The 19,359-nt window shown below is 36.1% G+C and overlaps 1 protein-coding gene across 1 annotated transcript; it reads left to right on the top strand.

Annotated features, from left to right (window-relative positions):
- Positions 1-14,140: 14,140 nt before the first annotated feature.
- Positions 14,141-18,804, top strand: LOC126787032 (putative FBD-associated F-box protein At5g56820). Its single transcript, XM_050512970.1, is given in 6 exon segments — positions 14,141-14,837; positions 15,158-15,270; positions 15,273-15,294; positions 17,841-18,044; positions 18,282-18,483; positions 18,485-18,804. Coding segments are annotated over 6 exon segments (828 nt in total). The 5' UTR covers positions 14,141-14,689; the 3' UTR covers positions 18,624-18,804.
- Positions 18,805-19,359: the final 555 nt, after the last annotated feature.

Here is a 19,359-nt window from a genome sequence, read left to right as displayed (position 1 = left end):
AAAATTTGGGAAAACAAAATCAATTACAGAAAAGATAATCAGTACTCTATAGTGACAAAATTAAATCGAAATCACAACCAAAATTGTATTGAACTCGGTGAACCCATTGAATCGAAACCAAACTCTGATGCTCTGTGCATTCGGCAAGGAGGACACAATTCTCAGGCTTGCAATGCAATACCACTTATTTTTATCATCTTTTAATCAAATTAAAAAATAAAATAATTAACAGAGTTAAATGATTGTTAGTTGAATTGGACTTATATGACAGATGTCATTACATTAATGGAGGGACAGAGAAGGAAATAGGGAAAAAGGGAGAGCAGATTTTCTCCCTCTAAATGTACCCAACAAACTTCTAACTAGACCCAGCATAATTTTTATTGACATTTTTACCCCAATTTCAAGGTGAGAAAATAAAAGGGGTAAATTCCTCCTATGGTACTTAAAGTATGGCTACTTGGACAATTTGGTACCTGATGTATGAAAACGGATAATTTGGTGCCTGAAGTTCTCATTTGTAAGCCATTTTGGTACCTCTATCAATTTTGATCATATTTTTAGGGTTATTTTCGTTATTCTAGCCTTAAACTCATTAAATTCACATTTTTCTTCATTTCTTCCTATAACTGCCTCTCTTTGGAGATAATTAAATTGATATATCTACTCCACTTAGCATCTACTTCGCATATATTGAAAATAATTTTTTTTCTTAAGATACTTGTTGTATCCTAATTATTTTATGCAAAGGAAATAAATTGCCTTTATGCAATTGTAATTTTTTATTAATTTTTTTAAATTACTTATAATTGAAATTAATTTAGATTGATAGCTACATTATGAAAACTTATATACGTAAATCATCACAGATACTGAGTGGATGAGTTATCAAATTTTTAGTGATAATTTAGAGACAATTTAGAGGTATTATGAAAAAATGAAGTAAATTAGAGATAGAATGACGGAAATAACCCTGAAAATATGGTCAAAATTGACATAAGTACCAAAATGGCCTAAATTTGAGAACTTTATGTACCAAATTGTCCACTTTCATACATCAGGTACCAAATTGTCTAAGTAGCCAAACATTAAGTACCATAGGAGGAAATCTGCTTATTCAAACATGCAATCGAATCGAAGAGCTCGACATCTATCATCAAATTTCAATTGTCATGTTTTTAAATCAAGGTAATTGTATTTTCATTAAACATAGGATTATTATAAAGAGTATTTGATAGTTCAATCATAGAATAACCATAATTAAAGAGAGACAAAAATTATGCCGAATTGGCGAGCACTGAACATCTGGGGAGATACACAGATGATAGAACTGTAGAGTGCAACTTGAGGTCGCATGGTGGATTGCGTCAGAGGACTCTTAGACCTTGCTCTCTCACACACTTTCTTCCCCGATCATTTTCTCCTTGTCAAATTTCATCTCTAATATCATTATTTTGCTAAATCTTAAAATTTATGATTTTTAATATCTCAACTGCATGCAACCCTTGAAGTTAAGCACAGATCATCAAAGAAACATAATGGTAGATATTGATTTGCCTTGATCTTCATGTTTGTTGTTTAAACAAAATTGCTGGGTTTCATTCGGATTTGGTTATAGTAATAATAACTACATTTTTTCTCTAAATTTACTAATATAGGGGCAAAATGAGAAAATATGTTGAAAAAAATGGATTGTTGGGTCTACTTAGATATTTGTTGGGTACATTTAGCATCACTCTTTACAAAAAAAAATTAAAAAAAACCTTCTATTCAAGGATCACTCACGAATTATGTACACTAATACCAAGTAACTAATTTTACTTAATTAACGATTTGTCAATACATTATTTTATTTTATTTTCTAACAAAAACCTTCTAACATAGGCGCTCAATGAATGAAATTTAATTATTTAGTCTTAATCACAATTTAATTCTACGGTTGGAAGTTTCCTTAACTAAATGAGGTAAGTATTATAATTTTTTGGAGATGATCAAGGAATCGAAGTGAATTTACCATTAATGTAAGGAATCAATTAAGGAATATCATAAGTTCTCCATTGGCGTTTCTCTTATCAAAATAATCATGCCAACCATCATGTCAATATATAAGTCTAATAATTAGTATAGGTCACATTTCTTTATAGACAATTCCGCCAATGGAGAGTGATTAATCTGCATGATGTTAGACCTTAATTATATATAAAATTATGATTTTATATTGAACATCGTTATATATTTTTATTCATATAAATACATGTATAAAAATAAATAAATATTTAATAGTTCAAATATGCTAAGCCGTCTAGACACTACGACGTAGCTGTCGGCCCAAGTCATTTCTAGCACTTTTTCGGACCTTGGTTAAATCCATCGAAACTTGAGGAATGCTATTAGAGTTAATATTTCTTCTTCTGACATAAATTGTAACTACTTTTAAGCACTAGAGTGGGCCAAAAATCCCAACATAAATTATTGTTATTGGAAAAGTCGTCAAGTCAGAGGCGCAAAATGGCTGCAATTTGGGAGGGAATTTTCCCAGTTAATTTGTTTACTCAAGTCGAGTACCTCGAGTCTTTTCAAGTTCCCAAGCTCAAAGGGAATGGTTCATGTGATATGATTTTTACCTAATCTCATATATTGTAGAGCTGGAAGTAGTCCCAGTTCTGATACTAAGGTTCCTGAGATATTTTCGCAAACTAAATCGATTGAAATAACATTATTGTCTTGATTGCACCTGATATGGAACCAAGTGCAGGGTGTGACGAGGGTAACATCTCAACTTTTGAGCACATTTTTTGGATTTGATAAGTTATTCTTGAATGCAAGTAAAGCTCCTGCCTCTGAGCGGGTAGCGCTCCATACACAGTGGGAACAAAGTTCACACTTAGGGCAAATATTAGGATAAACAACATCAAGCAACTCGACGAACTCTCCATTAACACAAGCTTATTTTTTGAGAATTAAAAGAATATGATTGTGTTTATGTCCTAGATGAACCTACAACCAGTTTATATATATGTATAGTTTGTTATCTTTAATGATCATAACCACACATCATTGTTTTCGTAAACTATGCCCTTACAATTAGTTATTCTATTAATAATTAGGTTTGTTACTAATTAATTGTTATCGTCCTAATTTGTTAACTACAATGTGAATAAGTTGATACTTTTTTCTCTTCGAGAATAGGTTGTGAATATGTTAATTAATTCAATAAAAAAATACAAAAAAAAATTAATTTGTTTGTTAGCTAGACATATAAGTTATTTGCAACTCTCTTCGAGTACGTTGAAACCATAATAAGGAGTATGGATGTAGGTGCTTTTACTCTGTATGAGAATGTGAGCCTTAATATCATCTCTTGTTTTTTTTAAGCTTTCAGATATCACACTAATGAAGTGTAGCTATCAATGCTAATAGAATATAGAAAAGGAAAATGAGGTAAAAAAATGAAATAATTAGGAGTAGTTTAATTCACACATAAAAAGCAACCCGATTTCTAAACAAATAAACTAGCTAGTCATTGGGCCTGAAAACCCGACAGTCTCATCTTCATATAGGGCATGGGGAACTGGGATGTCTTCCATACTTCCACTTCACACTCCATAGTTTCATGACACCCATGCAACAGTTCTGGGAGATTTCTCATAGTTCTTATTCTCTAAACTTTTCCCATCCTATTTCAATAACTATTTGTTTTGGTCTGAGATCTGACAGTGCCTTCTCCATCAGACATGAGGCAGAGATATTATACGAGAGAAGAATTCTATATAAATTGTGGCTACGATACAATGTAAACACCAACACCATGTTCAATAGACTCCGGGCACCAAAAGTTCATTGTTAAGAGCATTTCCATTAATGATGGTGAGTTACATAAACTAGAGTTTGTAGCTTCATTTGACAATTTGTCACTATACTACTTTAAACAAATTAAAGAGTGTAATTATTATCCATTTTTTAAATATTCGGTTCCAAAATCAAGTTCAATTCCAATGGTTGCAACACTATTGCGTTTCTCTACAGTTATAATGGGGATCCAACCAAATGCACATTAGTATGTGAAATGGTTAGTGGTATTCTTAATTCTAACGACTCTTGCTATAGTTACGGATACTGCTGGAGTAGTATCCCTAGCATAATTAGTACGTGGATAGTGCAAAATGCTCTAACGAGGATATAACGTTAGTCCAACCACAACTATGTCTTGATTGATAAGCAAGCCAAGTTTAGTGTCTACCTTGCAAGTTTTAAGATGAGTTTCTATACCTAAATGTTGTTTTTGTCTTTATCCTACTTTTTTATTGAATGTGACTATCACATTCTTTAACAACGCCATTAAGAAATTTAATTAACAGAATTATCATGTAGATAATGAAAATAATGTTCAGACATCATGTTGATGGCATTAAGAGTCTAAGTATCGCATTGTCCTACGCACAAGAGTTCAGGCACTGATGGGGAATTTTCCTCTTGTAACAACTTTGCCACAACATTATGAACAGTAGGAATACTTTTTGATGACTCGATACTTGTTAACACAAGAACTTGTTCATGACAAACCCAGTATCACCATTCATTCTTGTATGACATTACAACCCATTCATTTCCTCGAATTTTGAAATTGCTTCATACAACCAAAAGAGAAAAATTGTGAAAGTCCAGTGATGAGTTTCTTTAGGGGGGGGCTCTGTACATCTGACGTTGTAACTATATATATGCATGAGTAACTCACATGATACAAATAATGTGTAATGATTTAGAAGCAAATTCGTCTACATAAAAAGGTGTCACTTAGCATGACCATCGGATTGAAGATTCTTTATTAATGTTTTTTGTGCTTATGCTATTTGAAAGTTGTATATTACAATATTTAAAGCTATTGTTATTCAATTTTAGTTTGGAAAGATAGAGGGGAATATGAAAATCTTTCTCTTGTTATGCGCTTTGTACATGGGGAGCCACGATCTCTTGTGATAAAAGGGCGCAAATGTTTTATTAAGCAAACAACTTTTTATTACTTAGAAGTCAAACTAGATATATTAAATTCAATATTCTAAAAAGCAGCCGCCAAGATGTTAGGCGGCAGTTTACCGTGTCGTTTAATGCAATTCGACTTTAGCAGTCAGGCAATTAAGCAGCCTCATAGGTGGTCAAGATTGTTTGACTTAAAAAAATGCAAATGCATTTAACTTTGAAACAAATAACGATTTGACCATTTGGGCATTAGGAGGAATGAATATTGAGTTTGAGTCCTATTCTAAGGAATTAGATAAGGATTTGAAGAAAAGGAAATTGGAGATTCAGTCTTCATTTTGTTTTACAATTTAACTTTTGTTCTAATATTATTATATAAACTTTGGATTTAAGTTATTGTGAGTTTAGACTGTACACTATTTTGAAAATTAATATACATTATATATATTTTTAATCATAAAATACTTGTATTAAAATAAATAAATATTTAATAATTCGAGTATGATTAGCCGTTTAGGCGCTAAAGATAGTTGTCCGCCCGAATAATGTCTAGCACTCTTTCGAACCTGGCTTAAATCCATAGAAACTTGAGGAAGGATGTTAGAGTTACTTTTTCTTCCCTTGACATAAATTGTAACTACCTTTAAACACTGGTGTAGGCCAAAAATCCCAACATAAATTATTGTTGTTGGAAAAGTCTGCAGATCGGAGGCGTGGAATGGCTGCAATTTGGGAGGGAATTTTCCCATTTAATTTGTTGTTGCTCAAGTCAAGTACCTCAAGACTCTTTAAGTTCCCAAGCTCAGATGGAATGGTTCCTGCGATATGATTTTTACCTAATCTAAAAAATTGTAGAGCTGGAAACAGTCCTAGTTCTGGTACTAAATTTCCTGAGAGATTTTCGTCACCTAAATCAATTGCAATAACCTTATTGTCTTGGTTGCACGTGATATGAAACCAAGTGCATGGTGTGACGAGGGTAGCATCCCAACTTTTGAGCACATTTTTTGGATCTGATAGTTTGTTCTTGAATGCAAGTAAAGCTCCTGTCTCAGAGAGAGGTAGCGCTCCATACACTATGGGAACGAAGTTCACACTTAGGGAAAAGATTAGGGTAAACAACATCAAGCAGGTTGACAAACTCTCCATTGACACCAGCTTGTTTTTTAGAATCTTAATTTGGGAACTGAAAAAATATGATTATGTTCCAGTTGAACTTGTAACCAGTTTATATATCCATAGAGATTGTTACCTTTAATAAACGTAACCACACATCATTAATTTTATAACCTTTTCCACTTGTAGAGATTGTTACATTTAATAATCGTAACCACACATCATTAATTTTGTAACCTATTCCGTTACAATTAGTTTCTCTATTATTAATTTAGTTTGTTACTAATTAGTTGTCATCACCCTAATTAGGTAACTACTCTGTGATTAAGTTAATAGCTTTGGAAATAAATTTGCCGACCATCCAAATTTTGCCCACCTCATCACCCATTCATGCTTATCTCCTAAATCTATGTCATGTGTCATCTTGTTTAACCATGATTTAGCCATAATTATTATACAAAATATGCAAATTATAATTTATTTTCATTTTTATTTTAACAAATTATTATATGTGACTTTAAGTTTAAATCACATTAATTAAATGATCTATCATTTATCTTATGAGCACACGGTGCATACATTAGTTGCTTCACTTCCTTGTGAGGGCCCTTATTTTTGTTTTTTGTCTCTTAAAAATGGTTATGGACGATATTTTAAGCTAACATGCATCTTGCAGCATAGGTAAAAACCCAGGTTTAGATTTAGGTATTATGAGGAGAAGACACTGGTCCTAAAACAAAAGAATTGGTTCCGTTCTAAAAAAAGATTAAAATAATTGATTAATTAATCTAAAAATATAGTGGTAAGTGTTAATTAAATAATTGGTATCCGATCAAAAACTATCAAAAGAAGGTTTCAAATCATATATGTAAGACCAATATAAATTTTTTAATAATTTTACAACAAAACTGAACTTTTAAAATTAGGTCTTGTAGCATACTTATCAATATAATTTATATAAAATCTGAATTTTGTCATTCTTTGATGTTATTTAAAAGTATATGGGTGAACTAATTAAAATAAAAATATAAGGGGTGAACTGATTTTTAGTGTAAAGTTTATGGGGGTAAACAAAAATTACTTGAAAATTAATTTTAATTGTAATATATTATTATTTCTTAACCATGGTCAAACATGAGGACATATGACATATATTTAAGAGGTGTGCATGAGGTGGGCAGAGTTTGGGTGGTCGGAAAATTTGCATCCAATAATTTTCTTTTCTTTTCAATAATAGGTTGTGAATATGTTAATTAATCTGATCGTTCTAACAAAAAAAGTAGAGCAAAAAAAATTGTTAATCTGTATGTTAACAAGACTTGCAAGTGATTTGCAACTCCCTTCTAAATGAAACCATAATAAGGAGTAGATATGTGGCTCCTTTCACTTTGTACTAGCTTTCATGTGGGGTAAGTATGTAACTCCTTCTACTATGTACTATCATTTATGCGCGTGAAGAAGGCTGCGCTTAAACATGTGTATTATCGTTTAGAAATTCCAGAAACATTCACCGGATCATACATTAATCTTGGCACTTAATTAAGTTACGAACTTAAATTTACTCAATTTTTTGGTCACATCTCATTATATATTTGTTTTACGATTGTTCACAAAAAAAGGTAGATTGATGTTATTGTTTTTTTTTTGTCCATGAAGGAAGTAAACATGACAACCCAAATAAAAGTTAAATGAACTAAATAATGTCAAAAGTAATTTATGAAACCATTATGAGTAGTTGTACGTAGTTGAACGTGGGTGAGCCCTAAAGGGTAAACCCATGCTCTCTCACGTGTCCATAATTTCTTTTTCTAAATTTTATTTTATTTTACTTTTTCTGTTTTTAGTTTACCATATTCTCTCTCTCAAATATTAATTTCTCTTTCTTTTTTATATCTAGCACTGCCATTCTGGAGATTTCAAAAATTTGGTGAAGCTGTTTACACCAAAAGAGTATCCAGTTATAATAGTGGAGATCAGAAGGCACGAGCGTTGATATTATGTCTTGTTTATTATTATTTTTATAAGCCTTTAGATATTATACCAATAAGGTTTTTATCTATGCTGCTAAGCACCCTCTCTCTCTCTCTCTCTCTCTCTCTCTCTCTCTCTCTCTCTCTCTCTCTCTCTCTCTCTCTCTCTCTCTCTCTCTCTCTCTCTCTCTCTCTCTCTTATTGACCATATTTGATGGATTTAACGCCCGTTTTGTTGTTGTCTTGGCTATGAGGAGCAAGGAAAGATCATTTTCAACAACGCTACTGGAGATGCAGCCATCTCTAGGCAACCCTTCGATGTTGACCATGAAGAAGAAGTATGTCTCCAAGGTTGTGATTGGTGCCCTAACCTCTATTTGGGGCTACAATAATACGCTATAGATGAGGGCTTATGGTGATTGTGATGGAGTTTTTGAAGGAAGAGGAACATAACAATGTTGTAATGAACGAACCTTGATTTTACGGCAAGGCTTTGTTCATTGCAGCCGCCTTTGATGGGCTTTGAAACCTAGTCTTTGTCTCCATCACTAACTTCCTGGTGACGGTGGAGATTTTTGGTCTCCCACCTGCTCTTATGACACCGGAGGTAGTGGAGTTGGTTAGTCAAACCCTAAGGGTGGTGGAGAAGGTTTTTGAGAAAGAAGTAAAGAAAGGCAGCTATGCTAGGGTTCGCATCTCAGAGCTCCTATAAGATCTGGTTCGCCAGGTTTTTTCACCAATGACATATGAGTTTGGTACCGCTAGGGTTCCGGCGCGATCAGACTACTAGTTTTTGCTGGATTTGTGGAATACTTGAACCTAAAAGGAATGGATGCGGCGGCCGTCTGGATGCTAGTATGGTGCAGTCTGTAGGCATTAATGATGGTGGTCGTCTCCATGTGATCGGCGACAAAGGCAAGGAGGTGGCCTAAAGTATGCAGCTCTTCAAAAACCCTAACTCTAAATTTGGGCCATGGTTTAGTTTCAATGGCGTTCACGGTGGTGAGGTTAGTTCCTCGGCGGGTCCTTCTGCTTTCAAGGTGGCGAAGCTGCTCTTCTCCATCCCTAAGTGGCCGATTTGGCAGACAAATTTGGTCGGGTGGAGCCGTTGTGGAACCAGTGGTGGCTCCATCTCCGGTTATTATAGAGATGCCACATGCGGCAGCCATTACTAGGACTAAACATCCGGCTAATCTTGGCTTTCAATCCCTGAGCAAATGGGGCTGGATTGATGTGGTGCTGCCAATGGTTCTACCATTTCCAGTTCCCCTGAACTTGTCGCATCCGGATGGTCTCCTTATCGTCTCTCCATGGAAGTGTAAGAGATTAGACTGCCCACTGGGCTCGAAGAACAATCCCAAAATGAGTAAAGCCAAGGCAGATGGTGAGGAGAGTGAGCAGGTTGGGCCTAAACGGGCTAAGAAGAGGCATTTCGGGTCCAGACATAAGTTGAAATTGGACGAGGTTGAGCCAACTTCGACTGAGGCAATGCAGGCTAATATGGGTTCTGGTGATGGGCCTCTTTCTGGAGGTGACTCGTCAGTTTAGTTTTAGTGTGTCTTTGTAATAGCTTCTCCCATCTTATGTCAACAACTATTCAACATATGGTTTCTCTATGTCATACTTTTTTTCACACCATTTCTTTGTAAGTCCGCATGGTCTTGAACTTTTTTTTTTAGATTAGGTGTGTTACTAATTAGTTGTCATTGCCCTAATTAACTAACTAATATGTAGGTTTTTATCTATGTTGCTAAGAACCCTCTCTCTCTCTCTCTCTCTCTCTCTTATCGACCAAATCTGATGGATTTAACGCCCGTTTCATTGTTGTCTTGGCTATGAGGAGCAAGGAAATATCATTTTCAATAACGCTACTGGAGATGCAGCCATCTCTAGGCAACCCTTTGTTGTTGACCGTGAAGAAGAAGCATGTCCCTAAGGCTGTGATTGGTGCCTAACCTCTATTTGGGGCTACAAAAATACGCTATAGATGAGGACTTATGGTGATTGTGATGAAGTTCCTGAAGGAAGAGAAACATAACAATGTTGTAATGAATGGACCTTGGTTTTACGGCAAGGCTTTGTTCATTGCAGCCGCCTTTGATGGGCTTTGAAACCTGGTATTTGTCCCCATCACTAACTTCCTGGTGATGGTGTAGATTTTTGGTCTCCCACATGCTCTTATGACGCCGGAGGCAGTGGAGTTGGTTAATTAAACCCTAGGGGCAGTGGAGAAGGTTTTTGAGAAAGAAGTGAAGATAGGCAGCTGTGCTTGGGTTCGCATCTCACATCTCCTATAAGATCTGGTTCGCCAGGCTTTTTAACCAATGACATATGAGTTTGGTACCGCTAGGGTTCCGGCGCGATCAGACTACTAGTTTTGCAGGATTTGTGGAATGCTTGAACCTAAAGGAAATGGATGCGGCAGCCCTCCGGACGTTAGTATGGTGTAGTCTATAGGCATTAATGATGGTGGTCGTCTCCCTTTGATCGGCATTAAAGACAAGGAGGTGGCCCAAAGTCTGCAGCTCTTCAAAAACCCTAACTCTAAATTTGGGTCAGGGTTTGGTTTCAATGGTGTTCACGGTGGTGAGGTTAGTTACTCAGCGGGTCTTTCTGCTTTCACGGTGGCGAAGCTGCTCTTCTCCATCCCTAGGCTATCAATGGCCGATTTGGCGGCCAAGTTTGGTTGGGTGGAGCCATTGTGGAACCAGTGGTGGTTCCATCTCCGGTTATTATAGAGATGCCACATGCGGCGGCCATTACTGGGATTAAACATCCAGCTAATCTAGGCCTTCAATCCCTAAGAAAATGGGGCTGGATTGATGTGGTGTTGCCGGTGGTTATGTCATTTCCGATTGACCTGAGCTTGTCGCATCCAGATGGTCTTCTTACCGTCTCTCTATGCAAGCGTAAGAAATTAGGCTGCCCACCGGGCTCGAAGAACAATCCCAAAATGAGTAAAGCCCAGGCATATGGTGAGGAGAGTTAGCAGGTTGGGCCTAAAAGAGCTAAGAAGTGGCATTTCGGGTCAAGAGACAAGTTGAAATCGAATGAGGTTGGGCCGACTTCAATTGAGGCAATGCAGGCTAATATGGGTTCTGGTGATGGGCCTCCTTTTGGAGGTGACTTTTCAGCTTAGGTTCAGTGTGTCTTTGTAATAAATTAGCATTCGCTAACAGGTTTTGGTTCTTGCTTCGTGCTTATTCTATTGTTTCAGTATATAAATTGCCAAAATTTTAGTTTTCTAAGGTTTAAATAGTTTTGCATATTTCAATTTTAACGTAGCTTGGACGAAAAATGAGGGTTTTATGCCTCTCTCTCTCTCTCTCTCTCTCTCTCTCTAGGCTTAAGGATCTATCAATGGTGTCAATCACCAACAACAAGCATATCACTGGTGTCTGCCTCATGTTGTACCCTTACACACTCCAATGACATCTCTTTTTGACGAGCTCTCTATCAGACTCTCTTTCCATGACAATCCATCAACCTACTTTTGGATCAAAGAGTGACAATGTAAGGGGTGGTCTCTTGGATTTATTTTCTACAACTAATCTAGACGGTATATGGTCGACACGAAAACTCAATTTAGGATTTGAAGATTGGTAGAGGGTCTGGGTCTACCAGCAAGAACTCGATTAGAATGGCGGCATCTTGATGCTAGTGATCTAGTTTGGAGCTCTAGGATTAGGTTTTGTATACGCCGATCTTTTGAAGATGTATAGATCCACGCTCATGCCCTCATATTTAAGGCTACAACGGTGTCCTTCCTTGATACGGCAGTGGGCGGCGACGTTCCTGTAACCAAGGCTGCGACGGTGACTGCAATAATCCAACTGTAGAGGTTCATGGACTGAATTGGGTGCTCAAGTCTTTGGGTTTGCCCAACCATACTTGGAGGCCTAAATTTTTTGGTGTCTCCAATTAGTATATATGGGTGCCCCTATTTTTTTGTAGAAAATTGTGGGGCAAGTTGAGGACCCAATGGTGCATCTCGCAGATAAACTCTAGCTATCTAGGGTTTTGGTTTAGGATCCAGGTGACGTGATCTTGCTACTTATGTTTGGTTTTAATATTTGGAGTATGAGCGAATCTTCTGGAATAGTACTAAAAGAAGATTTGAGCTATTATTTGAGAGCGATGCTGAAATTATTTAATGAATAGACCTATTTCTATGTATCATCGTGGGAACTACCACAACTTCTTGTTATGTATGTATATGGTAGCATAAGGGTATGTAACGGTCGTCCTGGTTTGAGGTTAGGACAATTTTATCTTCTGTTGATGACACCCCAGAAAGTGATATGGTTGTGTTACGATATAATTGTAATTGACTAAATTGAGTAATTAAAATTTGAACAAAATATTAGTCACTCCTTAAACTTTTACAAACTCAACAATTTACTCTTTCAAGTTTCAATTTTCGACTGATCACTCTTTATACTTTTCAAATTCGAGCAATCTGGTCATTCCGTCATTTTTCCATCCAATTTGAGTGTTAAGTTGTTTATTGGGTAAACAGAAATTAGATGAACTTAACACCCAAATTGGATGGAAAGATGATGGAATGACCAGATAGCTCGAATTTGAAAAGTATAAAGAGTGATCAGTCGAAAATTGAAACTTGAAAGAGTAAACTGTCGAGTTTGTAAAAATGTGAGGAGTGACCAGTAATTTATCCTTCAAATTTCTATAAAATTATATCCTTTCAATTTTTTTTTAATTTAGCCTAGATTGCGAGTATAATGTGTTCATGCTGCAACATATTCATCAATATTAATCAAAAGAATAAGACTTATGGAACTGCCTTATACCTTGACTATTAAATTGCCCCTCCATGATGTTAATCTTACATAAATAATTAAATAAAAGTAGGTGAAAATGGTATTTAAGAGGATTAAAACAATTAAAACTTCTCTTGTGTGTTGAAAACCCTATCTCATAGTCATAGGCAGTTATTACATATCCTCCCACATTCTCCTATGTTTCAGGTTCCTTCTCTATCACAAATTCCCACAACAAGAGTTTGAGAACAATCACTGAAATTGACAATGAGAGGGCCGGGCAATGAGTTTGATTCACTGATGCCCAGATTGTTTAATTTAATCAAGCTATGTGATTTCTATTTTCTCATTTCTTCCATTGACAATGGGGAGCAAAACGCACAACTACTTTAGATTTTTTCAGGTATGTGGTATAGTTTGATTAATTTAGACTCCTGAGCGTGCAACAACTAAAACATATCATAAAAGAAGAGGGAAAACTATATATATATATATATATATATATATATATATATTATATGTATATATTTCTTAAAAGAAAAGTCAGTCTAACTGCAAGGTTATTTACTATCTCTAATTCACTTTATTTATTTTTTCAATGTAAAAGTGAAGAACTGATATTATATGATTGCTAAACAATTTTACCCAGCGAGCGATGGAGAAAATAAATTGAACGACGCACGTGCGAGTGTTCTCACACGAGCATTATTTGGCTAAAAAAACTAACTAATATATGAATAAGTTTTATTTTTTCAGAATGCGCTATGAATAAACAAAACAAAAATAGTCCGTTGATCTGCTTGGTTATACTCCGTGGTCTATGGCTATGTATAGATCACATGTAAGTGATGCGTAACCCATCCTTCCTCTCTTTAGTATGAAACTATAATTGTGAGTAGGTACATAGCTTCTCTTGCATTGTATATAGTATGTATCTAAACTACAAGGCGCGAGCCTGAATATCATATAAAAGTTTACATGTGTATTGCTTATTTACTTATTTTCTTTTGTCTTTCAGAGATTATACTATATTAGTTAGTGTAGCTATCGACACAATAATGCATAATGCTAAATTGCTAATAGGAGGCGAGCTTTCCGTCTATGCTCTTGGAATTATGCTCATGAAAATTAAAGTAATCAAATACTTAAAAAAAAATCTCAGCCCGATACCTAAACTAAAGGTGAAAAGGACTAGTCCTTGGGCCCGAAAACCCGACAGAGCCGCCTTTAAATAGGGTTTGGGGAACATTGCAGTGAAGTTATGGGAGTGTTCTCATGGTTTCTACTGTCTTACTTCTGATATTTCAACAGCTATTCGATTCAGGGTTTTTTTGGGTCATCTCGTGCGTCCCAGGTACTAAGTTCCTCACAACTTCCCCAGATCCCCATCTGCTTTGGAAACTGTAAATTTAATCAAAAGAAAATTTAAGTCTTGCCCTTTGTTGATTTTAGTAGAAATGTGTAATCTTTGCCGTTGTTGTGGATGAAGTAATTGTTTCTGAGAATAAGTGTGCCCCACTGATTGTCTTTATTATTCAGTTTGGTTGAATTTCCATAATCCGAGCTCGGAGAAGGAAGAGATAAGAGGGATTGAATTCAAAGAAGTGAAGTTGGGATTGAAATTTTCAAGCATAGCTAAATGAAGTTGGGATTGAAATGTAGACATAGGCCTAAACATCTATACAACCCTATTTCCGTGTCTAAAACTGAATGTTTTGATGTCTCAGTGAAACTTAAATGATGAGACTTTGCTTTACTTTGCGTAGATTACAACCTTGTTTACTGTTAGTACCAAAGATACAGGCTTGATTGGATTTCGACTGAAACAGATAGTTCAGGGTTCAAATGGATTCCCAGTCAAAGGTTCAAGTAAGCAGAAACAGAGATAGGACAAGTGAATTACCAGATAAGGTTCTGTCTCATGTGCTCTCCTTCCTTCTAACTAAGTACGCTGTGAGGACCAGCGTTCTCGCAACAAGATGGAAGAACATATGAGCTATGGGCTCTTGTTCCTTCTCTAGACGTCGAATTCAATGGTCGGGCTTCTGATCTCACAAACTTCTCTTCATTTGTGGATCATGTACTTCTGTGTCCTGGCTCATCCGACATTCAAAGATTTCGTCTTTATTGTATTTATCTCCGTCCTGAGGGAGTATCTCGTATTGAAGGTTGGATTCGTAATGCCGTCCATCGTAATGTTGCTGAACTTGACCTTAATGTTTAGTCAAATACAGGAGGACCAACGGTTGAGTTTCCTGAAAGTGTCTTCTTGTGCAAGACACTAGTGACTAGTGTCTTTGAAGCTGAGTTCAGATTGTCTTAATTATGATCCTCCTGAGTCGGGCTGTTTCCCTAATCTAAAGTTTCTTCATGTCCAAGTTCACGATCCTGATTATGACTCAATGGAAAGGCTTCTCTTCTCTCATGCTGCCCTCTGGTTGAAGATTTAAGTATAATAACAGAAGTTATATTCTGTGAAAATCATTGTGATTTCAAGATCTCTGCCCCTAGACTGAAGAGATTAACAATAAGGATACACCATTCTATCGGTGGGGGATATGGAGATCCTTTCAATCACGCTTTTTTTTATTGATGCCCCAAAGCTTGAAAGCTTTAAGGTGAAGATGAACTTAATACCGAGCTTTTCATTTGAGAACTCAACGTCCCTGGATAAAGCATTCATCACTATTGAAGATCATGGAGTATATAAACAAGACGACTTTTGTGACCTTGCAACTGCACTTTTTGCAGCTATTTCCAGCGTGAAGTATCTCTCTCTTTCAGCTCATGTGTTGTATGTGAGTTTCCTCAACCTGTTCTTTTTACACTTATTTTGTAGATAGGACTATATGAAGGAAATAATTGGTGGGCGAAATAGGGGATACGATCATAACTAGACATATTTTATGGTTCTTGTTAATGATTTTCATAACTGTACATAATTTGTGGTTCTTGCAATATTGTACTGTATCTTAGTTTCTACGGATGGGACTTGGCAATAATGAGTTAAGAATATTTGTATGGATAAACTAATGTTAAGTTAATAATCCCTTTCTTGAAGGCTCGTTGTCTACCTGCTTTTTGTTTGACCCAGTTGAGGCTGGTTCTTCATAAATGCTGTGGTTGGATATTGCTCGCGGAGCTGCTAAAGAGATCACCTATTCTGAAATGTCTCATCTTAAAATATAATGGGAACTGTGATGTAAGATTTCTTACCCACATGTTATGTTTTACCAGCACGTAGCACTTAATCTCCTCATGTAATCAATCTAATGGTCACCAGGATGAGTACTATTCAAGCCTAAGTTCAGAGGATGAAGAAAACTCGGAGTGGGAAGAAAATTCAGAAAATGGATCAAACCTATGTTGCACGGACACGCGAAAATAGTCGCGTATCGCGTGTCAGACACGGACACGCGTATTGGACACGCGGACACGCGCAAATACGCTAGGACACGCGTGTCTGATTTTGGACACGCGGTGGACACGTGCGTGTCTGGACTAGACACGAAAATAACAAGGACACGCAGGGGTATAATTGAGATTTAACATAAAAACCCAAAAAAAAGAAACATCCAGCCTGAAGCCGCATTCGTTTTCCACGATCTTCATCAAAGACGCAGAGGAAAGGGGGCGGGGTCGCCATCGCCGAGGTGCTCACCTCTTTTCTGAGCCGAGTTGCTTCCCCATTTTCCACGATCTTCATAACATCCAGCCTTCACAGCCGCATTCTTCTTCTGTTGGGTATGTTCCTTTTCTCTTCTTGCTTCCTTTCTTCTTTTTCCGCCTAGATTCCTTCACACTCCTTTTCTTATCTTTCTCAATCTTCTGTTTATCATCCACTGATTTCTTCCATCCAGATTCCCTATCCAAAAACGAATGCTCTTTTCTCTCATAATGCCTACTATCATCATTCCACGATTTTCCTTTTGGGTGTTTGTTAACTTGGGTACTTATCTGATTACTTGCTTGATGAAACATTTCTGAAGTTATCTTTGTTAAATATGTGTTGGTATTGCAAGGGGTCTTGCGTTCCTGCACGATGGAACCTTTAAAATCCATTGCAAGGGGTCTGTACATACTTTATCAAAATTGAAGTCTGTTAGATTGCCCACCAAGTGTTTGATATAATGCCTCTGTCAACTTACTCATATTGGCTTCTAGTTCACTGTAGAAACCAATGGGGAAACAAAAGTGCCTGATTGTGATCAATTTCCAATAGTGAAACTGTATTACCAGACGCAGGTCATTAGTATGACTACTGAATCTTGCATTCCATATAGCTGTTAATTAACTGCTAGCTTTCACATGGTCTGCATTATATATATCTGCACTTTCACATGGTCTCAAGTGTTCCAAGTCAGATTTTGTAAGTAACACTTAATTCCTACTCTGCTGGTATTATGAAAATTTTGAATATGTTGGTTTATTTGACTGGTGATAAATACTATTTTTAGCTCTTACAGTACCTGTTAGAAAATTCATAGAATGTTTTTTTCGGAGTTGGATGCTTCTTTTCTTCTTTGTGAAAAAGTTATTATATGCTAGCAGTTCGAAGCTGTTTTGTTTTGGATTACATGCTTCTTATTCTTAATTTTCTTTTGTTATACTCCTTTCCGGTAGTTTGCAAAGTGAGAATAAATTGTTGGTGGCTTCGTATTTTGTATTATGTAAACATCTCTTTATCTTCTTGGTTTGACTCAGTCCCTGCCTTTCTCTAATCTTAGAACTTATTTCTTTCATGTTAAATTTTCTTTGGCATGATATTTAATTTTTCCAACAGTTTGTAAGCCTTCCCTTTTTTACATTCTGAATGGTGTACTTTACGTGTTTTTGATGCACCATTGATAACTATTCTCTTCCCTGCCAAATTTTCATGGAATGTTATACAAGTTGTTCCAGAACTCTGCAGTCTATCACATTTTCTAAATATTTATATTTAGAAATTTTGGGTATTATCTGTCTTGAACCATGCATATTGAGTTTATACAAATAGAAGTTACATTCATAAGGCAAAGCCAGAACTACAATCAAGGTAGCACTAAAATGTGGGATGTTGGAGGTGATGAGTTTGATTCATTGGAGGACACTAATGTTGGAAGACTTGAGATTGCCGAACTTTCACTTGATGAACCACAATTGGAGGCGGTTTTGTTTGGTGATGATGATGATATTGAAGTGGGAGTCATTGAAGAAGATGGTATTGGTGGAGATGAGTGAAATCTAGTTCTTTTTTTTTTATTTATCATGTGTTTTGATTATGAAACTTTGTTTGAATGTGGATTGACTAAGTTTTAATTTTAGAGACTATATTTTTAATATAAAAATTAATTAACGTGTCTACCACGTGTCCAAGTCGGACACTTGAGATTTTGACGTGTCCGCGTATCGTATCGTGTCGAATACGGACACACGTGTCCGTATCCGTGCAACATAGGATCAAACTCAGAGGATGACTGGGAGGATGAAGAAACCTTCAGTGACATAGAGTTTAAGAAAGAAGAGTACTCAAAGCGCCGATGGAAAACAAAGCATCACTGGTGGAATAAGAATGAGCCTGCGCCTACTTGTTTGCGATCACATCTCATAACTGTCTCCATAAGTGGTTTCAAAGGACGCGAGGATGAGAGGGAAGTGATAGTATTTATTGAAGAATGGGAAAGTTTTGGAGAAGATGACCATTAATATGGATGGTTTTATGTACTCAAAGGAGGAATTTTACAAGGAATTTGCTCTGTTTCAAAAGGCTTCAAGGAACTGTCAGGTTAAATTTATCTAAGAATCCCTAAGATGCAATATCTAGCGTTTGCATAAATTTCGTCGGGAAAAAGCCCTTCTGTTCAGACTAGACTAATTGTAATGTCAAGCTGGCTCTTTTGTGTACTCAGATACACTTTTTTGAACACCTTAACTCTTGGTATGGTCAGCCAGTGCAATTGTTTGGAATTATAATTCTGTAATAGAAGGTTAGCTATTGATGCTGGCATGCTCAATCCTTTTTCACTAGTTGACTAGGTGATTGAAACAAGGAATTAATGAGATCTTATTCCTCGTCTCCCTGATAAGTTGCAGGAAATATAAGGACAATCTTCGGCAGATTTCCTTCCGTGAGGGTTAGGCTGCAAGCCTGCAATGATGTTTGCCCCTATTCACATAGACTCGTACAAGAACTTTTTGATTTATTAAGTTTTTAATTTCATATTTATATCTTTACCGTTTAGTTTGTAGATATATATGAATAGATTATTGACAATCGTTAAGACATTCATACATGTGATTTACTCATTATATACTTGAACGGTTCATGTTTAATAGTTTTAATTCGTTCATTAATTTGATATACTTTGATATTTTAATAATCACTAAATTGGTTGAAAATTTGAAAATCTAATATACTCACATATACCTAATTTCTAAACGGTACGAGGGTGTATGGTGTACCAAAATTGTGATAAAATGTTGACAAATTAACCATCTTACATACTGTAAACCAAAAGTTTAACCAAGATCGTTTC

The sequence above is a fragment of the Argentina anserina genome, chromosome 3 (genome assembly GCF_933775445.1).
Source record: "Argentina anserina chromosome 3, drPotAnse1.1, whole genome shotgun sequence".
Classification (NCBI taxonomy): domain Eukaryota; kingdom Viridiplantae; phylum Streptophyta; class Magnoliopsida; order Rosales; family Rosaceae; genus Argentina; species Argentina anserina.
This window is presented reverse-complemented; position numbering and strand designations above follow the sequence as displayed.